General features: G+C 43.0%; 1 protein-coding gene across 1 annotated transcript; it reads right to left on the reverse strand.

Annotated features, from left to right (window-relative positions):
• Positions 1-560: 560 nt before the first annotated feature.
• AREL1 (apoptosis resistant E3 ubiquitin protein ligase 1) lies at positions 561-19753 on the reverse strand (the record flags this gene model as incomplete). The annotated part of the gene is made up of 20 exons (XM_079537467.1): positions 561-696; positions 875-1050; positions 1932-2021; positions 2200-2258; positions 2346-2475; positions 2667-2792; positions 2950-3129; positions 3980-4089; positions 4451-4526; positions 6191-6312; positions 6704-6845; positions 7716-7793; positions 9486-9733; positions 10791-10971; positions 11052-11221; positions 12171-12408; positions 14042-14268; positions 14911-14970; positions 16083-16147; positions 19620-19753. The coding sequence occupies 20 exons, from the start codon at positions 19751-19753 to the stop codon at positions 594-596; spliced, it is 2715 nt and encodes a 904-aa protein (XP_079393593.1). The 3' UTR covers positions 561-593.
• Positions 19754-19839: the final 86 nt, after the last annotated feature.

Genomic DNA, 19839 nt, shown 5'->3' on the forward strand with positions numbered 1-19839 from the left:
ACAGGTGACAGACAACAGTATCCAGAGCAAGATGGAGGAGAACAAGAAACTCTTCTGGGCCAGGTGCTGAAAGAAGGAATCACTCTGCACCCTTCTTGAGTGATTGAGCTAGATGAGCTGTTGGGGTGCATCAGTGAGGGAGCTGAGCCAAGACATGGGAAGTACTAAGGCTTCCTATGAGCCAGGTTTCCAGCAGAGCTCCACACTGGCCTTCCCTCTTCTTCCCTGAGAGCTACAATAAAGGCAGCTCAGCATGTTGTTTGCACCTCACTGCAACTTCTGCTCATGAATGTCATCTCACAGATGGATGGGTGTGCAGGGTAATCCTGCAGTGTCTCCTGGATAAATGCACCACACTCCTTCTGCTGTTTCACACTGAACCAAAGGGAGAATGAAGGAAAGGAAAACTATGAACTCTTGATGACATATTTGAGATACAGAAAGGCCACATGACAACTGGATGACAAATTCCTTTATACAGAGTCTTTGCTCTGCCCCCATTGCCCAGGTGAAGGGAAGGAGAACAGCTAAGGGACTGAACCTGGCTCTTGCCATGAAGAACGATGTTCAAATGGCCTCCTGGAAAGGGGAAATCACAGCATGCCAAAGCCTTCACAACCCTCACTGATAGCTAGCTGCAGCATTTTGTGCACTTCTTCATAGGAGTCATAGGTAGGGAGGCACAGCTGGTTAAAACTGTAAGACAAAAGAAAAATCCCATTCAGATTAGATTGAAAAGGAGCAATCTCCATCAGCTGATTTTAGATGGGTAAACACAAGTGTCCCACAAATTATGTATAATACACACATCACAAATAGCCAGCATCATGCCCAAAGCACAGTGCCAGAAGTCCTATCACTCCAGGATATTTACCAAGTGTGAGCTGTCGGCAAAGTACTGTGAGTTGGAGCTGCAATGATCTGGAAAGATGGACAAAGTGCAGCAAACCCTCCTGGAGGCAGTTGGGATGAACCAGTTGTGAACTGTAACAGCCTAGCCAGCTCTTCCTGTGTGAAACTGGAGACCACAGTCCAAAACCACCTCATGACCTGTTAGGAAACAGTAAAGGTAAAGCCAGGTCAGGTAAACAAATCAGATAAGCCTGTAAGCAGATCACAAGAAGATCAGGCAATTTATCTCACAACCTAATGTTCTAATTACAGTAACAATTTGCTGTTACCAGGATGAGACAAGGATTACGTAGTTCCTTTAAGTTAAAAGATGTCTCAACACTTCTTCCCACTACTTCATTCCTTTAAGATAGAAAGACCTCTGCTTTCCCCACAGATTTTATTTTTAGAAATACCTGTACAGACAACCAACTAAGTTTACAACACAGAAGCTCGTTTGCTTCTTGTGCAATGCTCATCTTTTGCTTTTTCACATCCTCTGCTACTTTTGCAGGAAGGTGAAACCATTCCAGTGCTTACAGACAGTAGCTTGTACTCTCACCTCTCTTCTGCTTGGGTGTTTTAGAAGTTTCCATTATTTTTCCAAATGAAGGGCTTACATTCCTATACTGTTCCCACTAGAAAGATTTGAAGGGTACAAATTTAGACTACTACATTAGTAGTCTACTGTAGCACTGAATTCCAAACACACCACATGGGCTGTAGTCATGATCTTAAAGCATCCCCACTAGCAACAATTCCCACCACTTCCTCTCAAATCCCTGCTGAACTGCTCTTAATTAGCAAATTGTTGGCTTTTTGTAAAAGGACTGCTGCTGCTAATTTTTTCCTGCTTGTACTTGATTAAACATTATTTCATAATACTTGCAGTATTGTTCTTGACTCAGATCCTCGTGTTCATCTTTCTGAAAGCCGAATTTCCAACCAAGAAAGCAAAGCTGTTTCCAGTTTAACTTGTCTTCTGCTGTAGCTGGGCTAACCAGTAACAGCAAACAAGAGATAGAAACCCTACCACTTACCTTCTCTCGGAAGTGCCAGGATCCTCCTACCACTACTGCATGTGCCTTGAAGTCACAGACACTGATATCTCCAGTACCACACATAAGCAGCTGAAAGGCAAGAGATGGCAGTCAAAGCCAGAAGCTCAGGAAACAAGACGACAGCTACTGTCCAAATTATAAATCCTTAGAAAATAAACACTTTGACATTATTCCACATCAGAAGTCTCTTCATTTGTCAGAGAGGAGGCACTGTAAGGGTAGACATGCTTAGGAAGGCAGTGATTACCTCAAGCTCATTTTCATCAAAAATAGCCAGTAGATTCTCAGGAACTAACTCATTAAGACCTGGAAGAAGAGAGGAGAGAAGAGCAAGAAGGTGTTTGCCCTTGGGACATGAAGGCAGAAAAGAGAGGGGAGCAGACAGCGTGTTACCTTTCAGGAAGTGATCCACCTCCTCTCTAACCTGATTGGCCAGCCTGTACTGTGCAAGTAGATTCAGATAAAATATTTTATTTTCATTTGTTACTGGTACTTGAGCCCCTCCTGTCACCAGTTCAACCACCTGAAAACAGAAGATCACTTGACATGAGCATGACCAACAGCAATCCCCAAGCCTGAAGTCCCAACCAGAACAAACACCCCTGGCTAACGCCCAGCACAAGGTCCATTTCTGGGGCACACAAAGTTTTTGGTCTCCCTTGGTACAGGTACAAGGGGTTGAACTGTCCCACCTTCTGGAACTGCCTTTCTCACCTTCTCCAATTGTCCTGTTCTACTGTATTTCTCTTCAGCAAAGACCAAATCCATCTCACTCACGTCATTGTTCAGTATGAAACAAACTTTTGATTTATAGAACTCTGGATCATCCGTTTCAAAATACTAAGTAGAAAAAAAGGAAGGAAGGAACATGAGAAAGAAGAGAGATTTTCTGAAAGTTACATATATTGCTAGTTAGCATTCTGAATATGCTCCTACCACACTAACATTCATCTGTTTCCCGGATCCCATCTTCAGACAGTGCTGGGAAGCTTTTTACCTTGTAATGCATACGAAGTCCTATGATTTGAGCCAGGAAGGATCGGGTGAAACGAGCTCGCACCAGTTGTTTGTAAGCACCTCCCAGTGATGACTCATAAAGACACTTTCCTACAAGGCGGCCTGCAAATTCATACAGCTTGAGTCGTACATACGTGGGACGCCCTGGATTTGGATGCACCTGTAAAGAAATAAAATACTGAAGTACTAGACAAGGCTATCACAGCTAGTAGGTATGAGGAATAAAGTTTAGGTTGCATCTCACTAGGTGCCCAAGGAACTTCAGGGTAATACCCTCAGAGCCAAGCAACAGAAATGAAATGCCTGAGTCTATCTGTGAAGAACATCAATTGTTTCACATTCACAGGTTGGAGGCTGTGTGAGAGAACAAATTGAATCTGAAAGAGTCAGACCTAATAAAACATCTAGACACTCTGACAACACCTACTCTTTCCCAAAAATGTAGTCTTCCCTGCTGACTGGTATAGTGGTAAAATTAATGATACTCAAGATTTGAGAGGATTGGCTAAGTTTGTCCTAATTAAATAACTTCTGTTCTTTCTGACCAAAAGCTAGCAGTCTGAGCTAAGGTAATACCAGACGTGGCATTCCTACAGAGTCCACCAAGATCCATCTTTCCATATTAACAAAGAATTCACTGCTTGATTCTTTCTTCCATCCCTCCCAGAGGCAGGTACTTGGCCCTGTTGACTGTTCAAATGCTCTCTTGCTATGCTCATAGTTAACAAAGCTGTCTGGCCTATCTTAAAACTGCATGCGTGTTATTGTGCACTTGGAGTCTCTATATTCTCTGGCAGTGACTACCCTCTGCTTTTCATCCAGCTTTTCACTTTTCAGTGGATTCAGATCATTAAGCAAAGCTTTGAGAAAGGCAACAAAGTGTCTGGGTAGGCCTCCTAAGGGATGGGTAAGGCTGCATGCCTCTTACTAAATTTAGCAGCAGCATTATTTAGGCAGCAGCATGCCAATGCAGAGCTTTGACTATTCAGTACAGAAAACTGCAGACTCACCAAGGCCTGGTTGTTATCACTAAAGCGGGTAAAGAGTTGACTGGTGGTATCAAATAATGCCTTACAGATGAGCTCAAACCACTCTCTGCGTGGACCTCCCCAGTCCAGAGCTATAAGACAAAACAAGTTTAGACGTCACCCACAGGTCATCAGTTCAAGAGTTTCATGCATGCAGTTCAGTACTATCTGATGAGAGAACTAATCTCAATGAACAGCTCTTCATAGCAGAAAAATCAGTAAACAGGGACTCGAGAACACCAGGTTCTGTTCTCTGAGTCCTGATACACACATTTTTACTTTAAGCCTCAGGTATCTATCTGAAGTGGTGATAGATAGTACCAGAAGGTTAATTCACCAACATCCGTGAGAAGGTGAGAGCTAGAAAATCACAAAGGACAGAGACTACGTGAAACCAGAATTTCAGACTAAGAATTCTACTTCCTCCTCAAACAAAGTCACAGGATAACTCACCTTCTTCATCTTGAAAAACCACTTCAAAGTTTTTGCTCCAGTCAGAAACAGAAAAATTTCGTGTTGCTTTAAAAGACTGCAATAAATTTAAAAAAAAGAAAAGAAATGTAAAATAGCAGCAGCTGTTACTGCTTGGCATCCTGTAACCAATACTGCACATGTGGATGGACAAGTGAAACTACACAGAATATAAGAAACACAGTCCAGTACTTTAAAGTACAGAACTGAGAACTAGGAACTCCTGAGGTCTAATTCCTACTTGCTGAAAGCCATAGAAGTCAATTACTCATTTTCTATTAAGGGAAGAGAAGCACTATCCACGCAGATCTAGCTCATCTTAAAACCAGTATGAGGTTCAAAAACAATAGTCTTAGCACAACCCAGATATATCCCTCCCATGGCTGCAGTATTGTTTGAAGTATTAAAATGCTTGTGGGTAGGAACAATTTCTGTAAAGCACTTTCAGCCCACGAGTCAGATTCAAAAAAGGAATCTTTCAGAGAACATTAGAAAATAGCTTGAAGGGTTCACTGAATTCATACTTAAAGCAATTCACAATGCAAAAAAGTAGCAATCCTCCAGGTGCCTAGAACTTCTTTTGTCCCAGTTATGGATTTCAATTAAAGGAAAATATTATTTAGCAGTCCTCAACCATACAGTTTGCCTTGGCTTAATCCATCTTCAAACAGGTTAGGCACCATGCTAGTCAATTCCTTGGGATAAGCACTGGTCACAGTTTTCATGCCTGCCAGCCTTGTACATTAGAACTTACACTTATTATTATGGCACTGAATTTATTTTGTCTTACTAGGCAGTAACACCAGTGCAAATGATGGTGCAGGAATTCCCAAAAATAGCAGGAAAAAATCCTTCTAACAGCATTTCTATGACTAATGCCATTCTGTATCACGCTATTAACTGAAACATAATCTTGTAAACAGCACAAGCTTGTACGTGCAAAAAATAATCCAAAACATGGATTTACTGAATATATCCCAGCCAGTCCTGCTTTCTCCAGAAATGTTCTTTTCCATCTTCATAACATTTCTGTTATGAGACATATGGAAACAATAAGTCAGGATAACTGCCTGCTCTCTTTACATGGTATTCAGAACGTCAATTAAGAAATGTATTATATGAATATGTCAGATCAGATCAGCTTCAGTGAAGACTCAATCAAGGACTCTACAGAATATTTGATGGCTACAAGCTCATCAATGCATGTGTGCAGTTCAGTCATACTTGATGTGAGAGCTCACGTCACTGAATGGCTGTATAGAAGAAAGAGTAAGCAAGGACTTGGGAACTCTTAGGTTCTGACCCCAGATCCAATTCAAATGATCAGTCTCTGTCTGAGCCCCAAGCCCCCAAAATCACGACAACAGTACCAGCATTCCTGCATTTACAGGCCATGCAAGCATTTATGTGAGACATTTCTCAGGGCCTGCTTTATTTATTTATTTATTTATTTATTTATTCCTCTTAATCAGAGCTGAAGTATCCTCATTACTAAGGAAACAGACAACATTTCACTGGCTGTAGAGGAAGAACACACCTTAAGATTTTCTTCTTTTTCCAGTGTCCAGCTTTCTACTGGCATCTGCCTGTGGGCAAAAGGACTAATCATTTTTAGTGTGGCAGCCCTAATAAGTGCCAGTTTGGATTTCTTTAGGCATCGAGATGAAGAAAAAGGATGGAGAAGTGCTGGACTTGACGGAGGTGACCTCTACACTCACTCACCGACTCCAGAAGACAGTGACGGCTGACCTTCAGCGTGACCTTTGAATGAGGTCTCTTCATATGCACTTGACGCAGTTCTCGTTGAAAAAAGTTCACTTTGTCCTGGAAGGTCTCTGAGCCTCCTGGGAACAGCAAAAGTTAGGGTCAGGTCTGAGCTGTCAATGCTTGGAACAGTAAGAAGGCATTCCTAAGCCTAACTGCTTTACAGTCCAAGAGTTTGTTACAGCAACATTTGGGACAGAACTCTAAAGTTAGTCTGCAGTTATTCTTGCTAACATTCAAATACTCACAAGTGTGCTTTAAAAGAGCATTACAGGAAAGCCAAACTGAATAGGAACAGATGGCACAATGAAATATACTCACTGAAAGCACCAACAGCAACAGAGTATGAGACTGCAGGAATCACTGCATTCTCAAAGTTCATTCAGTGCTGATACTCTTCATTGCCAAGCACTTGAGTCTGCTAGTTTTGCTAACTTCCCAACTACTATACCTACCTCCCTACCCTTTTACCTATGTTTTTATGCAGAGAGCGAATGAAAGTGGCTGCCAAGATGTTCCTCTCCTTGCAGCTGAGCTCCACAGGGGGTTGGATCCCATCATCTACCACCAGTGTCAGTAGTTTGTGCACAGGGTCAGGACCAAGATATGAAAACTAGAAGCAAAAAGATGCAAGAAATGGTAAGCATCACGCAGATAAAAGAATCATAGAACCCTTAAGAGTTGGAAGGGACCTCTGAAGGCCACCTACTCAAGCTCCTCTGCAACAAACAGGGACATGAATAGCTAGATCAGGCCCACAGCCCTATCCAGCCTCACTTTGAAAGTCTCCAGGGATGGGGCATCGACCACATCAGCAGGCAACCCGTCCCAGTGCCTCACCACACTCACTGTAAAAGATGTTTTCCTTATATCTAACCTAAATCTACCCTCTTTGAAGTTGAAATCATTTCCCCCCGTTCTATTACCACAGACCCTGCTAAAGAGTCTGTCCCATTTTTTCCCCGTAGATACTGAAAGGCCACCACCAGGTCACCACAGAGCCTTCCCCAGGCTGAACAGCCCCAGCTCTCTCAGCATGCCCTCATAGGAGAAGTGTTCCAACAGCACATTCAGCAGACAGAACAAGACCACCTGCACTCTCAGATCTTCTCTTGCCCACTCATGTAGAGGCAGTCAACAAGAACACTGCTTCCAAGTATCTGGGCTCCAGTTGGGAGTCTGCTTCAAAGCTTGCTCCCAGTGGACTTCAGTGGACACAGTCACAGCATTTTAGTAAGGTTATGAGGAAAACAATAAAAATGCAAGAGAAGTCATGATTTTCGCCTCAGCCTGGGACAAAAGGCAGGAAGGACTAACAGAACTAGTTCCTACGCAAATAACAGCAGAATTAAGGCAGTGAGACAGCACTGCAGAGTCTGAATTTTACAAAGCAAAGCTTCGCTCTGTGTCTGAAAAACCTCCTCTCCAAAAGGGAGAAAAACAGATTCTCACTCACAAGGACTTCTCACAAGGAGAGACTCACCTTTGTACCAGGACATACTCGAAAGGTGAAAAGGCGCCATGGAATGATCTTCAGGTAGAATTCTTTCACTGAGAATTGCTGAGTAACCACAAGGAAAATAAAGTGTTAAAGGTCACTCAATCATTAAAGGGTCTTCCCCAAAACGCTTGAGAAATAGAGCAGTCCTAGGGTCAGGCTTCTGCACACTGATGACATCTTTTCTCTGGTACAATATTTAAAAGCCTTTAAAACTAGCAACAGCACACAGAAGCTTAACTTGTTAGCAAGAGTTGACCGTGAACACTTGCAAGGCATGTAAGATACAAATTATACAGCAATAAGCCATTGTGCTCAGTACAATAGCACCAGTCTAATTGCAGGGTACTTAATGTAAGTACCCTCGAGAGGCTGAATTCAAGACAACATTGTAACACAAGTTCTGGAAAAAAAATAAAAATAAATCACATTCTGCCTCCCAGAACTCTTGCTATCCCCTTAATTTTGACAACCATTTCAAACTATTTTGGAAAAGCACTTGTAATTGCTAAATCCAGGAGATTTGGGAAAAACTTCTTTCCAGTTCATATCTGGCTGAACAGATAACTGCTAACTGTGGAACTGTCAGCTTCCAAAGAGCAAGCTAAGATGAAATTTTAGCATCATTTGATGAAACACAAAATCATTCTTTGCACTGCTCTAGCTGCAGTAACTGGAGAAAAAATGATGAGTGGCATTTCTCCACTGAGCAATTATACAACAGAAACTAAGCAAATATGAACAGGAACATCTTAAATAACAGCACAGTTATCTATCACATGGGACAGATGCTCCAGGCATATATAGGGAAATCCAGGGATACAGTTATACAAGCATCAGAAAATGCATCACCAACTTTGGCATCTGAAGAGAACCTGCATTGGTACGCACTTCTGGGGAACCCCTTTAGCAAATAACACAAAAGAAAAGTCTACAGAAGTCCAGAATGACTCTCAAGGAATAAAAGGATTCAAAGTTCCTAAGGGCCCGCAACTCATTCCCAAAGTGAGCTCTTCATGGCGCATGCTGTCGAGATCTAGAAATCTGTGGCAACAACCTCCATCATGTAACTGTTTCACAGTTCTCTCTCTGTTAGATAAACAATTCCTTGATTATTTATCCTTAATTAGCCTTTTACACCGATACTCATCACTGCATTTTTTCAGCACGCATTCAGATTAATAGATTTGCAAAGTGAATTTATTAGCAGATTCAGTGGTATTTTCTTTCTAGCTTCCTTGAAAGTTTGAAGGCAGTAAGAAGGGATAATGGCTTCTGCTGACATTCTTATAATAAGGGAATCCTCACTTTCTCTCACTTGTTGGAATGCTCTTCCTTCTACTTATCCACACTTCATCCTCTGACTACTTTTTTTCTTTTGCTTTCTCAGTAACTGTCAAGAAAAAGGATAAAGCCATAAAACCTAATAAGTGTCTTAGTTCAGGTCTAGAGGCATTAGAAACTGACAAACGGAATTGCTAGTCTGACCTGACCAGAGCAAAGGAAAGGCCAAAGTCTCCTGAACAATCCATGACAAAATTCCTATAAAGCTTTGATGAGACTTAGAAAAACAGAATCGCAAAACTTCACAAAGTTCTCAGCCATGAGCTTTACATTTGCTGTCCATCCACAGCAAAACTTTCTCAGCCAGATTTGAGGTACCTAAATCTGAAATTGAAGGGTAGGGTACAGGGAATCTCTTCAGTTATTTTGTACTATAAATGCTCCTAAGAGTGGTATCTTTGTGGTCATTACCTTAGGAGATACATAGCAATACACTTTCTTAGGTTTCTTCACTTTCTCAGGAGTTTGGCTGTCAGAAGGAGAATCTTCATCTTCATCCTCAGTGGCAGTAGAAGGACGGCGCTGGGAGGAGCTTAGATGTGTTGGTGGAAGGTGCCACTGGGTGTTGGTGTAATTAGAAGCTTCATAAAGATAAGCTTCAAAGTAAATACTGACACCCGAGGTGGAGACATTGCGTTCTACGATGTTCTTCTCGTTCTCTAAAGGAAGTGAATAAGGGTTGTGTAAATCTTAGTGCAGCCCAGAACCAAAAAATAGATAATCCATAGAACATGACTGCATGGGAACTGCTAAGTCACAGCCTGAACCTCTGACTGATCACCTGAGGCGAGCAATGAGTCAGCCAGAGGAGCACAGGTGAAGGCAATTCCTATTAAATAGGTTTATTCCTAGACCTATTTTAGAGCTGGCTACCAGTGGGGAAGGATCTCTTCTGGAGATCTGCTCTGCTGGAGTTCTGTAAGTGAGCCCAGGATAGGGGTAAGCTTTCTATCTATTTTTTTTTTTTTGTTATCATTATCTGCTTTGCCTAACTCTCTTGTTTATTTTGTAATTATAACATCTTAATATTCATTGATTATACAATGACAAATTAGTCAGCTTTAAGGTAGTCAGATTAAAAGGAAAACAAAACAAAAAGAAACAAAAAAAAAAAAAAAAAAAAAAAAAAAAAAAACCAGAAAGCTTAACATCCAGAAAAAACCTGGTGACATGAAGTTACTAAAGTGAAACCAGGAACAGGATGTAAGAGTTTCAAGGTAGCATCTTGCCCTCCCTGGCTTCAGATTGTTACTAGTCTTTGGATTTTTTTTTTAATTATTATTATTATTATTTTGGTTGGTTGTTTCTTTAAGAAAATAGCCAAATACTTCAAGAAACAGCCAAAGCACAAGGTTTCATACAGTGATCTTCATCGCTACAGCTCAGTATACAATACACAGCCAGCTCGCTGTATGGCTCAGATGCAAAAGAGTAGGAAGCAATAAAAGTTGCCTAATTTCAGAGGTAAATCTCGTGAGACCTGCAAGAGGACACACGTTGTTTTATCTGAAGGTACAGAGAACATCACTCTTCCAAGATCTCCCTTGTCAGCCACAAATTCATTTAGCTTAGCATTTTTAAAAAGAATAGGTATTTCTTGAGCAACTAAGCATGGCTTGCCTGCAGGAATGCTATGTTTAACTTTGCTACAAGACTGCATGTAGCATTCTGCAGTGGGGCACTCGGAGAATAAACACTGCGCAGCTCTTGACTCACCACTTAAAACAATGATGTCAAAATCACCATTACTTATGGGCTGGTTCTGATAGAAGATGCAGGCATGGAAACACCCCCTACAGTGCAAGGTGAATCGGAAGAACACTTGGCAAGTCTGCCGGTTGGATACCACAGATTTCTCAAACACAACGTCAGAGTTCTCTTCTTCTTCAGGACCCAGCTAAACAGAAAACACAAAACAGAGGACAATTCTCTCTTGTTCACGTGAAATGAATTAGCAAGGGATAAAGCTGCACTCACCTCATGGATGGAGAGACTGTAATTGTGCTCATCAATAAGGGACACAGAATTGCTGGTAGGATTGTCATACTCATCTCTGGGAACTATCTGCAGGGTGTGCTGCTGCCCACAGGTCAGCACCAGAGTGGAGAAATGGCAAACAATTTTTGTTTTGGAGGGAACCACCATCCCTGGGGTAGAAAAAACAGCGTAGAGTCAGAATGCCAGGTGCTGCTACAAAGAAAAAGCAACTAGGGGCACAATCCACTTGAAAACTGATAAAGCTCTCAAAAGATTTTATGTCCTTAGACTCAAAAAAAACAAAGAATCTGAGCACTGAAATGCATAGCATGAGGCAATGGAGACACCTTGGATTAGAATCTCAATACCAATAAAGGAAACCCAATCAGTCACCAGCCCTCCAAAGAATGCCCTTTTCTTCATTCTGACCTTCAGCTCAGAAGCTTGCCCACACTGCAGTTACAAAGCACAAGTCAGCTGGCATCCAAGGAAACCTGCAAACTCAGTTTATCAAACAAAATTAATCCTGAAGGGTATCTGAATTAAATCTGAGCTCCCTCTTTTTAAGGGGTCATCTTAGCAAGCTTTCTATCTATTTATAATGCAACTTAATAGAGAAACTTTCAGTGAAAATGTGCATGAAATATAAAAGATTCTGATGGAGTTCAAAAAGCAAAAGTAGAAAAAAATTAAAAGCGTAAAAAAGCAGCAGCTCAGAGAAATAGTGTGGAATATTCAAAAAAGGAAAGGAATCAAATCAAGGGAATATTTTCAGCAGCATTATCAGTACAGGATACCTTTGCAAAAAACATTCTCTGGCTGCTAGACGGATCACAAAGAATTTATTACAGAATTGAGAATATGCCACAAATGGTTAGAGAGCTTAAGAACTAGTGACTCATTCTGCAAGGCAGTTTCTGTTTTGCCACATTCTAGTAGTAGAAAGTATGTTTTAATCACAGGTCTGTTGCTGGGATTTATACATGGCTAGAGGAAAATCGTGAAAGGTAACCCTTTCCCAGCCACCTATCTATTTTATTTGGAAATATATACACCTAATTCCTTTCAATAATTCCACACTCTACTTTTTAAATCATTACAGAGCTACCTAGACCTTACCTGGCTGAAACACCTTGTAGTAGGGGCTGTAAGCCACATTCAAGCCACCGAGTTTTATAGAGATCTCATATCTCCCAGCCCTGCGCACAGTGAAGGCCACTTTCACCACATTGGAATTAGGCTCCTGAAGAACTTCCTGGGTTACAGGAATATCAATTGCTAGCGCCACATGGCAGATGTGAACTCGCAGCCCCAGAGGCCGGTGAGCAGGGAAGGGCTGCCCATTCTTATAGAATAACTGCATGGGAAATGGAGAAATTCAGGTCAGCAAAAATATGCAGTGCACAGAGAGACAGAAAGCAAGTTGCTTTGCAACTGGGGGAAACAAGCATAAGAACCCCAGCTCAGCATAGGAGACAAAAACGAACAGACAGCTCTAACGCACGGGCTGTGTTCTCCCCAACAAACAGGGCACAAGTGGGCATCGAAAAACCACATTCTCTTTTTAGCTGGGGTTCACATGAATGACCCAAAAACTAAATGCCTCTGGGCATTTCTTCTCTGCGATGTTAGTCTGTATCAGAACAGAAACCAAGAGAATCCACTACCCAAGGAAAAAAGGCAAAGCTATGTCCTTTCAGAGAAACAAGCAGATCTTGTCCATCTGTGCTCAGCTAAACTCTCCTCAAGTTTGCATAGAAAACCATGCAGAAGATGCTGATCAAAGGAGTTGACTGAATCCACGCAGGTAAGAAGCATCGGCACGAAAACAACACAGCCACAGCCAGCTCCATCACAGCAGTTGTCCAATTCTAGAAGGTAATGCACCTCAGCCAGTACTTCCTTGCATGGAAAGAATTACACCTCAAAATCCTAAGAGCTTGCAGCCTGTAGATTAGATCCTGCCTGCTGTCAGCAAACAGTCTCCAGTCAGCAAAAAGTTACTATTATTCCCTGGTTCTAAACAGTGCAGGGCCTGAAATAGTACGTGTATGGGCTGACAGGGAAAGTAACCAGTGCTTGCAACAGCTACTGTTGATGAATAAAGGACTAAGCAAATGTGAGACAAGCGTGGCATGCACTAGCAGGTTGCTGGAGCTGCCATGAATGAGTCAGTGAGGTGAAGGGAGTAAATTTAAATAGCAAGAACAGAACAAGTCCCTTCTAGCTTTTTTAATTCCCTGTTCTGGTGTTAGAACCCCTTCTCATTTACCATCAAGTAAAACTGTTTTCCTCACCTCAAAACGGTATCATAATTGAAACTTTCTTCTTACTTTGATACCTTTCTGGCTGGGTGGGGTGGAATGCACAGGAGCTCAACAAAACCTGCTCAAATGATCCTCACATAGCTCCAGATCCTCAGTGTTCAGGCCCCTCGTGAATTTCATTTGTATTCTTGACCCATTCACCTAAACTTGACCTTCCAGGAGTAGGGGGAAAACCAGAGACCTTGGCAAGCTTTTCCAGATCAAAAAGAATAACACTCAGAGTTTTTGGAATAACTCTTCTAACGGTATGGGGAGAAGCCACAAGGCCTTACAGCTCTAGGGTTCAGCTCTATGCTCAGTGTCATGCTCCTGGCTTCAGCTGCATGACCAAAAGATACAAATGACCAAGTCTGCTGAAGGCAAGGCTCAGCCCACTTGTTTCCCAGCAAAGGAAGCAGCAGCAGGAAAAGCCTGATCTCCTCTAAATATTTTGAGGATCCTACAGAGATTGTGATCAGATTTTATAGGAGAGCAACCTTTGGATATACACTGAGTTCTGTAATACATTAATAGGGGAGAATACAAGAACAGCTAGCTTTCCTACTCCTAAGTTGGTCTCAATTAGAAAGGATTAAAAAAAAAAAAAGCATTTGAAGAGCTCATCCCTAACTCAGACCTACGTCCCCACCCCAGAGATGTTTGGAAACAGAAATACTCCCTTACATGCACTCGGAAGGCCATGCTATGGCCCACCTCATGGGGCTCCTTCCAATCCCAGGAGATCTTGCAGGACCGGGGATCCAGGTAGTTGCCTCGCACGTAGTCATAAATAGTTCGCTCCCCTCGGCGTTCCCGGTCCTCATGCTGAAGGAAGCTGACTATACGTGCGGCAAGCTCAAAGAGGAACTTAATGGTGAAGAAGAAGGCTACCACAGATACTGTGATCCCACCTGCAGCAAGGAGAAAACAGATGGTAGTTGCAGTAGCATGATGAATCAAGCACCAAAGTCACATCCTCGCTATCCCAAGATGCCTTTTATTAATGACATTCTACTCAACTGCAAATTAGATGTTTAAGGCAGAAGTTATTGTGCAAACATTTACAGATTGTGTTATGCTAGAAGTTAGGTTAGAAAACAACACATCCCTTAAAACACTGCAAATGATTGCAAGTGGAGGAGAAATAGGCAAAGGTGGTACGGAGTCTCAGGCATGGCCAGCAAAAACAGGAAATTCTCTCTGAGTTGCAAACTAGAACTACAGAGATTTCTTTAAGGAAAACAGTAGATAGCCACACAAACCCTGCACATCACAGTAAGCCTGGATTAAGAAGCATCATGGAGGCAACAACCCTACACTAGTTCTGAAGAGAAAAAGTAAAGGCATGGCTTAGGAGTGAGGTCAATGGAAGAACTTTGGAAACAAGAAGAATGGTAAAGGGGCAAGTCTGCCAAATGGAGGGCACAGTGCAGGGTGACAATAACTTCATGTTTGTTAGGTAGACTCTAACACGAAATCGAAGGCTTTCAGTAAATTCCTCTAACGCCTACGGAGAGGTCAACAAACACAGTGGCAGCCTTTCCTTCACTTACCAATAATGTAAAACATCAGGTCCCTTCGGTGAGACACAAAGCCGAGGATCACAGCTGCATCTAGAACACAAAATAGGCCAAGTCCAGACCAATACCTCTTCCTCACATACACTGGCCCAAATTTAGTCTATGATTCCTCAGACAAATACCTATCATCTATCTTCCTCTCCAAGGACATCTTTAAGGCATTATTCCATAAGACTGAAATATACAAACAACGTGCTAAAAGGAATAGTTCTTGCACCATCACAGATAGCTGTTCTGATTCAGGGACCCAAAAGGACAACGTATGATCCTCAAAAAACAAACAGTGGGTTTGCAGTACTGAAGCATGAGCTAATTTTGCAGAATTTCAACAAAAATATCTGAAAGCCACTCATTGGAAATCTCAAACCTAGAGGAATCGAGTCATGAAGTTAACTTCCAAACTACCATGAAAGCGTATAACAGAGCCAACACCAAAATGGACAGAAACTGACCCTCAACCAGCAACTTTAGAAGAAAGCCTATGGAATAAAAAGGATGTGGACCAGACCATTCTGATCGATTGAGAACAAAAAATCCTCCTAGAGCAGGGATGAATCCATTTTTTTTTTTCCTGCCTTGTGCCTGTACTGTAGAAAGTAGAAAAAAAAACTGTCCACCTCTGTGTACTCACTTCTGAAAAACAAAAACTCTTGCTGATCAACTCACAAGCTAAAACCTTGATTTTTGCACACTTAAGATAACAGCAATTTTCAGAGTCACCAATCTAAAATTAAATTCTCACTGAGGGAGGTGCTAAACAAACATGTAGTAAAAAGACTACACCCTGAACAACATGTTCATGGCTGATAAGACACAGCTGACAGATGGAACAAGCAGTAGCAGCGAATGTGTGTGACAATCAGACAAACAACTTGGCATACACTAATGCATCCAATATAGCTCACCAAGTCACCATTCAGTTAGTGAGAAGCTACATTGTGCATTCAAACTGTCTTTAAAGAAAAAAGAATATACACACAAAGGGGGAGTTATTCAGCAGTCATCTCAACAGCAGCAGCAAGGGACACCAGCATGCAGAAGGCTTAAATGAGGCATATATCCCCCTGGGCCACAACAACGGCCATCATTTTCCAGCCCAGCAAATGCCCCCCACATACACTCCATCCCCCGGCTAAACAGCTTACCTTTATGCAACTGCCCATGTTCTAAAAACCAAAAGGGTGGTACCCATTCTTCAGCATCCTTCCTCCTTATGCCCAACAGTGGGGCAAATGTCAGCACAAAGAGGCCATAAAAAAGACTGTCACAGAAAATGGAACTCCTGGAATTTGCATCACAGGAAAAAACTGCTCAAAGGTGAGGACCTGAGCACAGCAATCTCTTCCTCTTTGCGGAAAAAGGTTGCCCTGAAGCACAGCTCCTTGTAGCCTGTAGTTTGCTAGCCTCCCTGGAAAATGAAGAAAAAGTAAAGTTACATCTTTCCATTGCTGACAACAAGTCTAGCAAGTACAAACAGGTGAGAGGTGCACTGCAAGAGTATCACTAGATGTCAAATCCACAGAAGCAATCCTATGAAGATACCACAGTCAGTGAAGCTCTTGGCTTCAACATGTTCTCAGTCTCCACATAGCACTCTCATTCCACATGATCTGTTAAACTGGAAAGTTCAAGACAGAAGTAAAAGCAAATAAATAACCTGCCTCCATAGGTTTCATTGGGCTCATGAGTTTCCCAGAGCAGCCAAGAAGCTCTGAGCTACTCAAAGCACAGGGAGCCAGTTATGGCTCCAAGCCTTCACGTGCCCACAAGCCTTATGCTATCCCAAACTAATTTTTGCTGATGTTTTAAGGGTTCAGAAAACAAGTTCATAAGGCATTTCAGTTTCAGCAGCACTGTCCCCTAAATCACAGTTTACTGTCAGAATTCAGATTTTAATAATGAAAATAATATAAACTAAATAATAATAATAATAATAATAACAACAACAATAAAAATAATAAAGTAATAGAAAAGTAAAATCCAACAGCATGAACATATGTCTCTTATTTCCCTCCACCCCAATAATCAAAAGCCAACTGCTTCTGCACACTTCCACTCAGGCTCTAAGCTTTCTAACTCACTGGCAAAACAATGGGTAAGTTTTTGATTGTGCTGCAGAAGTCAGACTCTCGCTGCCTTCTCTTCCCCCACATCTCAGGGAGAGTCCCACCCACACTGCTATTTTCTTCTCTCTGGCTGAGTGAACAGTGTTGCAGTCCCCGGGGGCATAAGCTCTTAAATTTTTCCCTTAAATAATGTTTCAGGTCTATAAACTCTTATCTCTATATATTAAGAATCACAGATTAGCAATTTCTTTGATGTTTAAGTTATTTCACAGTATATCTCCAGGATAACATCGAAGTACAGAGTCTTCAGTGCTTGCCTGTGTGCTACAAAAGCCTGCTTGAAACTGCCCCTTAGTGGATTAGCAGTGAAAGGGATGCATTCCTCCCTGCACAGCTGCAGAATTTCACAGAAAGTCATCAATGCTTTGGAATCTGTGAGATCCCCTCCCAGCATCTTACAGAACCTGCTTCTTTGGGTCACCAAAAAGCATCAAACTGACACCACTGGTTCATCTACCCATACTACTCTCAGCCCGTAACTCCTTTCTGTAGAACACACCGCAAGTAACAGCCTCTCTACAGAAAGGAAAGGGCTGTAATTCCAACTACAGGTGTATCTGAAGACAACAAAATCCTCTTGGTTGGGATTGCAGAACTTCAGGATGATCCCCTGCATCTACAAGCCATTGCCTTCAGTCAGCACAGCTACTTCTCATCCTATCATCTCCACATGAAGTGGCAGGCAAGGCGCCAAGCCGGGCAACCAGCAGAGATGAAACAGCCATGGCACAGTTGGCTTCCCTGCAGCACACATGCCAGCAGCAGCTTTAAGGATGCTCCTTGGGTAAAGTTCCTAGCTGTGAGTAGCTAGTATTCAAGATAAGCTGCAGCATACACAGCTAAATTAAAACAGTACCAGTGCTAAAAACTGCCAGCTAACAATCTGGGAATCTAATTCATAAAAGCAGCAATACAAGGTGCCATCATAACTAGGCTGAGAAATGCTGAATTGAACCAGAGGTCCCAGTGATCTGAATTTAAAGACACAGCAGACAGTGGTCTCCTGCCACCTGCATGGAAAATGGGGAATCAAAAAAAGCTTCACTGTAGTTCGCCTCAAGAAGTCTTTGCACAATTAGGATAGACAGCCAGGAATCATAAGATAAACATTAGTGCCATTGCCTCTCTCATGGCAGAATGGAAAACAAGACCAGTAAAAAGAATAAATTTTGTTTGCATTACTGCTGCTGTAAAGTCAAGGGAACACAAGACAAAGCTCCAGGAAGCAGCACCAATATATCCGTGCATAGGAACTATAACAACAATGCCACATTCACATGGCTACAGCTACAGGGCCAGCTGGGATTTAAAAATGGTTTAAAAGCCTTTCTGTAATTTGGTATCGCTCCAGAATCATTAAGATAACAGAATTTCACACCTCTGAGAAGAACATCCCTATCCATGCATGCAAACATCCACCACCAGCACCCACTGTGTCTCATGCCACACACACCACACACAAGACAATTCTCCTTCAACTAAGAAGGTGCAGTATTTTTTTACATTAATTAAAGTATGCACAGAAGGGCAAACAGAAACTTGGCTTTAAAATACACTCATGGAAGACTGAAGAGTCAGCTCAAAAGGCACAGAGCACACTCAGCCCTCAAGGACAAAAGCCACAGCAGTGACAAAGGTATCCGCAACACAAATCTGCCCTTCTCTGTTCATAGCCAGCATTTATCACACATGCATTTTCATGCAATTCCAAAGAAATACATGCAACATAAAATAATATAAAATAAGATAGTATAGGGAAACCTCAGTCAGCTACCCAAGGACTTTCCACGGCAGGTGAACGACCACAAGGACAGCAAGCTGTTTTCCCCAGGCCAAGCAGGTGCTGCTTTGCGGGGCCCTCCCATGGGCTGCCCCTTCCCCTGGGCCGGGACGAATCTCTCATGCAGTACATTGGTGCTGCAGAGCTGATTTGGTGACCAGCAAGTCAAGCAAAGCTGGCCACATTTAGGAGATACCTACAGGTTTCAGTAACCTCAGAAAAACCCACAGTGAAGACAAGAGCCACGAGTCCTGCCTCACTCCTCATGCACAGGGCACCAGAACCCAAGTGCAAGAACATCAAAAGCATTTCCTTCCCCGTGCAAGAGGGCTGTTACAGATCAAGTCGCACTGCCAAGCAGAAAGCACAGCTTAGTAAGACTGGGGGCCACAGACCCTCCAAAGAAGCACAAGTATCAATATCCCCTCTGCTCTCCTCGAAGCCCATCAGCACAGCACCTCCAGCACGGCGCCGTTTCCCAGCACACGTCAGCCCAGCGAGCTTATTAAAGAGCTGCATCCTCTGCTCCTCCGCTCAGCCCGGTGCCCGTCACCGCGAACAGAAGTGGCTCCGGGCCTCGGGAGGCCCCCTGCTCAAAGAGGCAGCCCCGAACTCGGCTGTGGCAGCAGCGAGCGAGAAGCGAAGCGGCCGCAGCAAGCCGAGTTCAGCGCTCGCGGCCCCGAGCCCGATGTGCCATCCCCTACGCACTGCGGTGCCACCCGCCTCGCCTCGCCTCGCCTTGCCTCACCCCGCTCCCAGACCGGCAGCACCCTTACCGAACACCCCCCTGACAGAGCCGCGAAACTGATGCCCCTTGCCGGCGGCCGGAAGTGACGTAACTCCCGGCCCTCTCGGGGGGCGGGACTTGTGACGCACATTGACGACGCCGGAAGTGCTGGCTGGGCAGCATGGTGAGGCGGGCTGGGCTGGGCCGGGGGCTTTGGGTCTCGGGTCTCGCGTCTCGCGTCTCGCGTCTCGCTAATCCGCGCCCGTGTC

Source organism: Tetrao urogallus (assembly GCF_951394365.1).
Source record: "Tetrao urogallus genome assembly, chromosome: 6".
Taxonomy (NCBI): Eukaryota; Metazoa; Chordata; class Aves; order Galliformes; family Phasianidae; genus Tetrao; species Tetrao urogallus.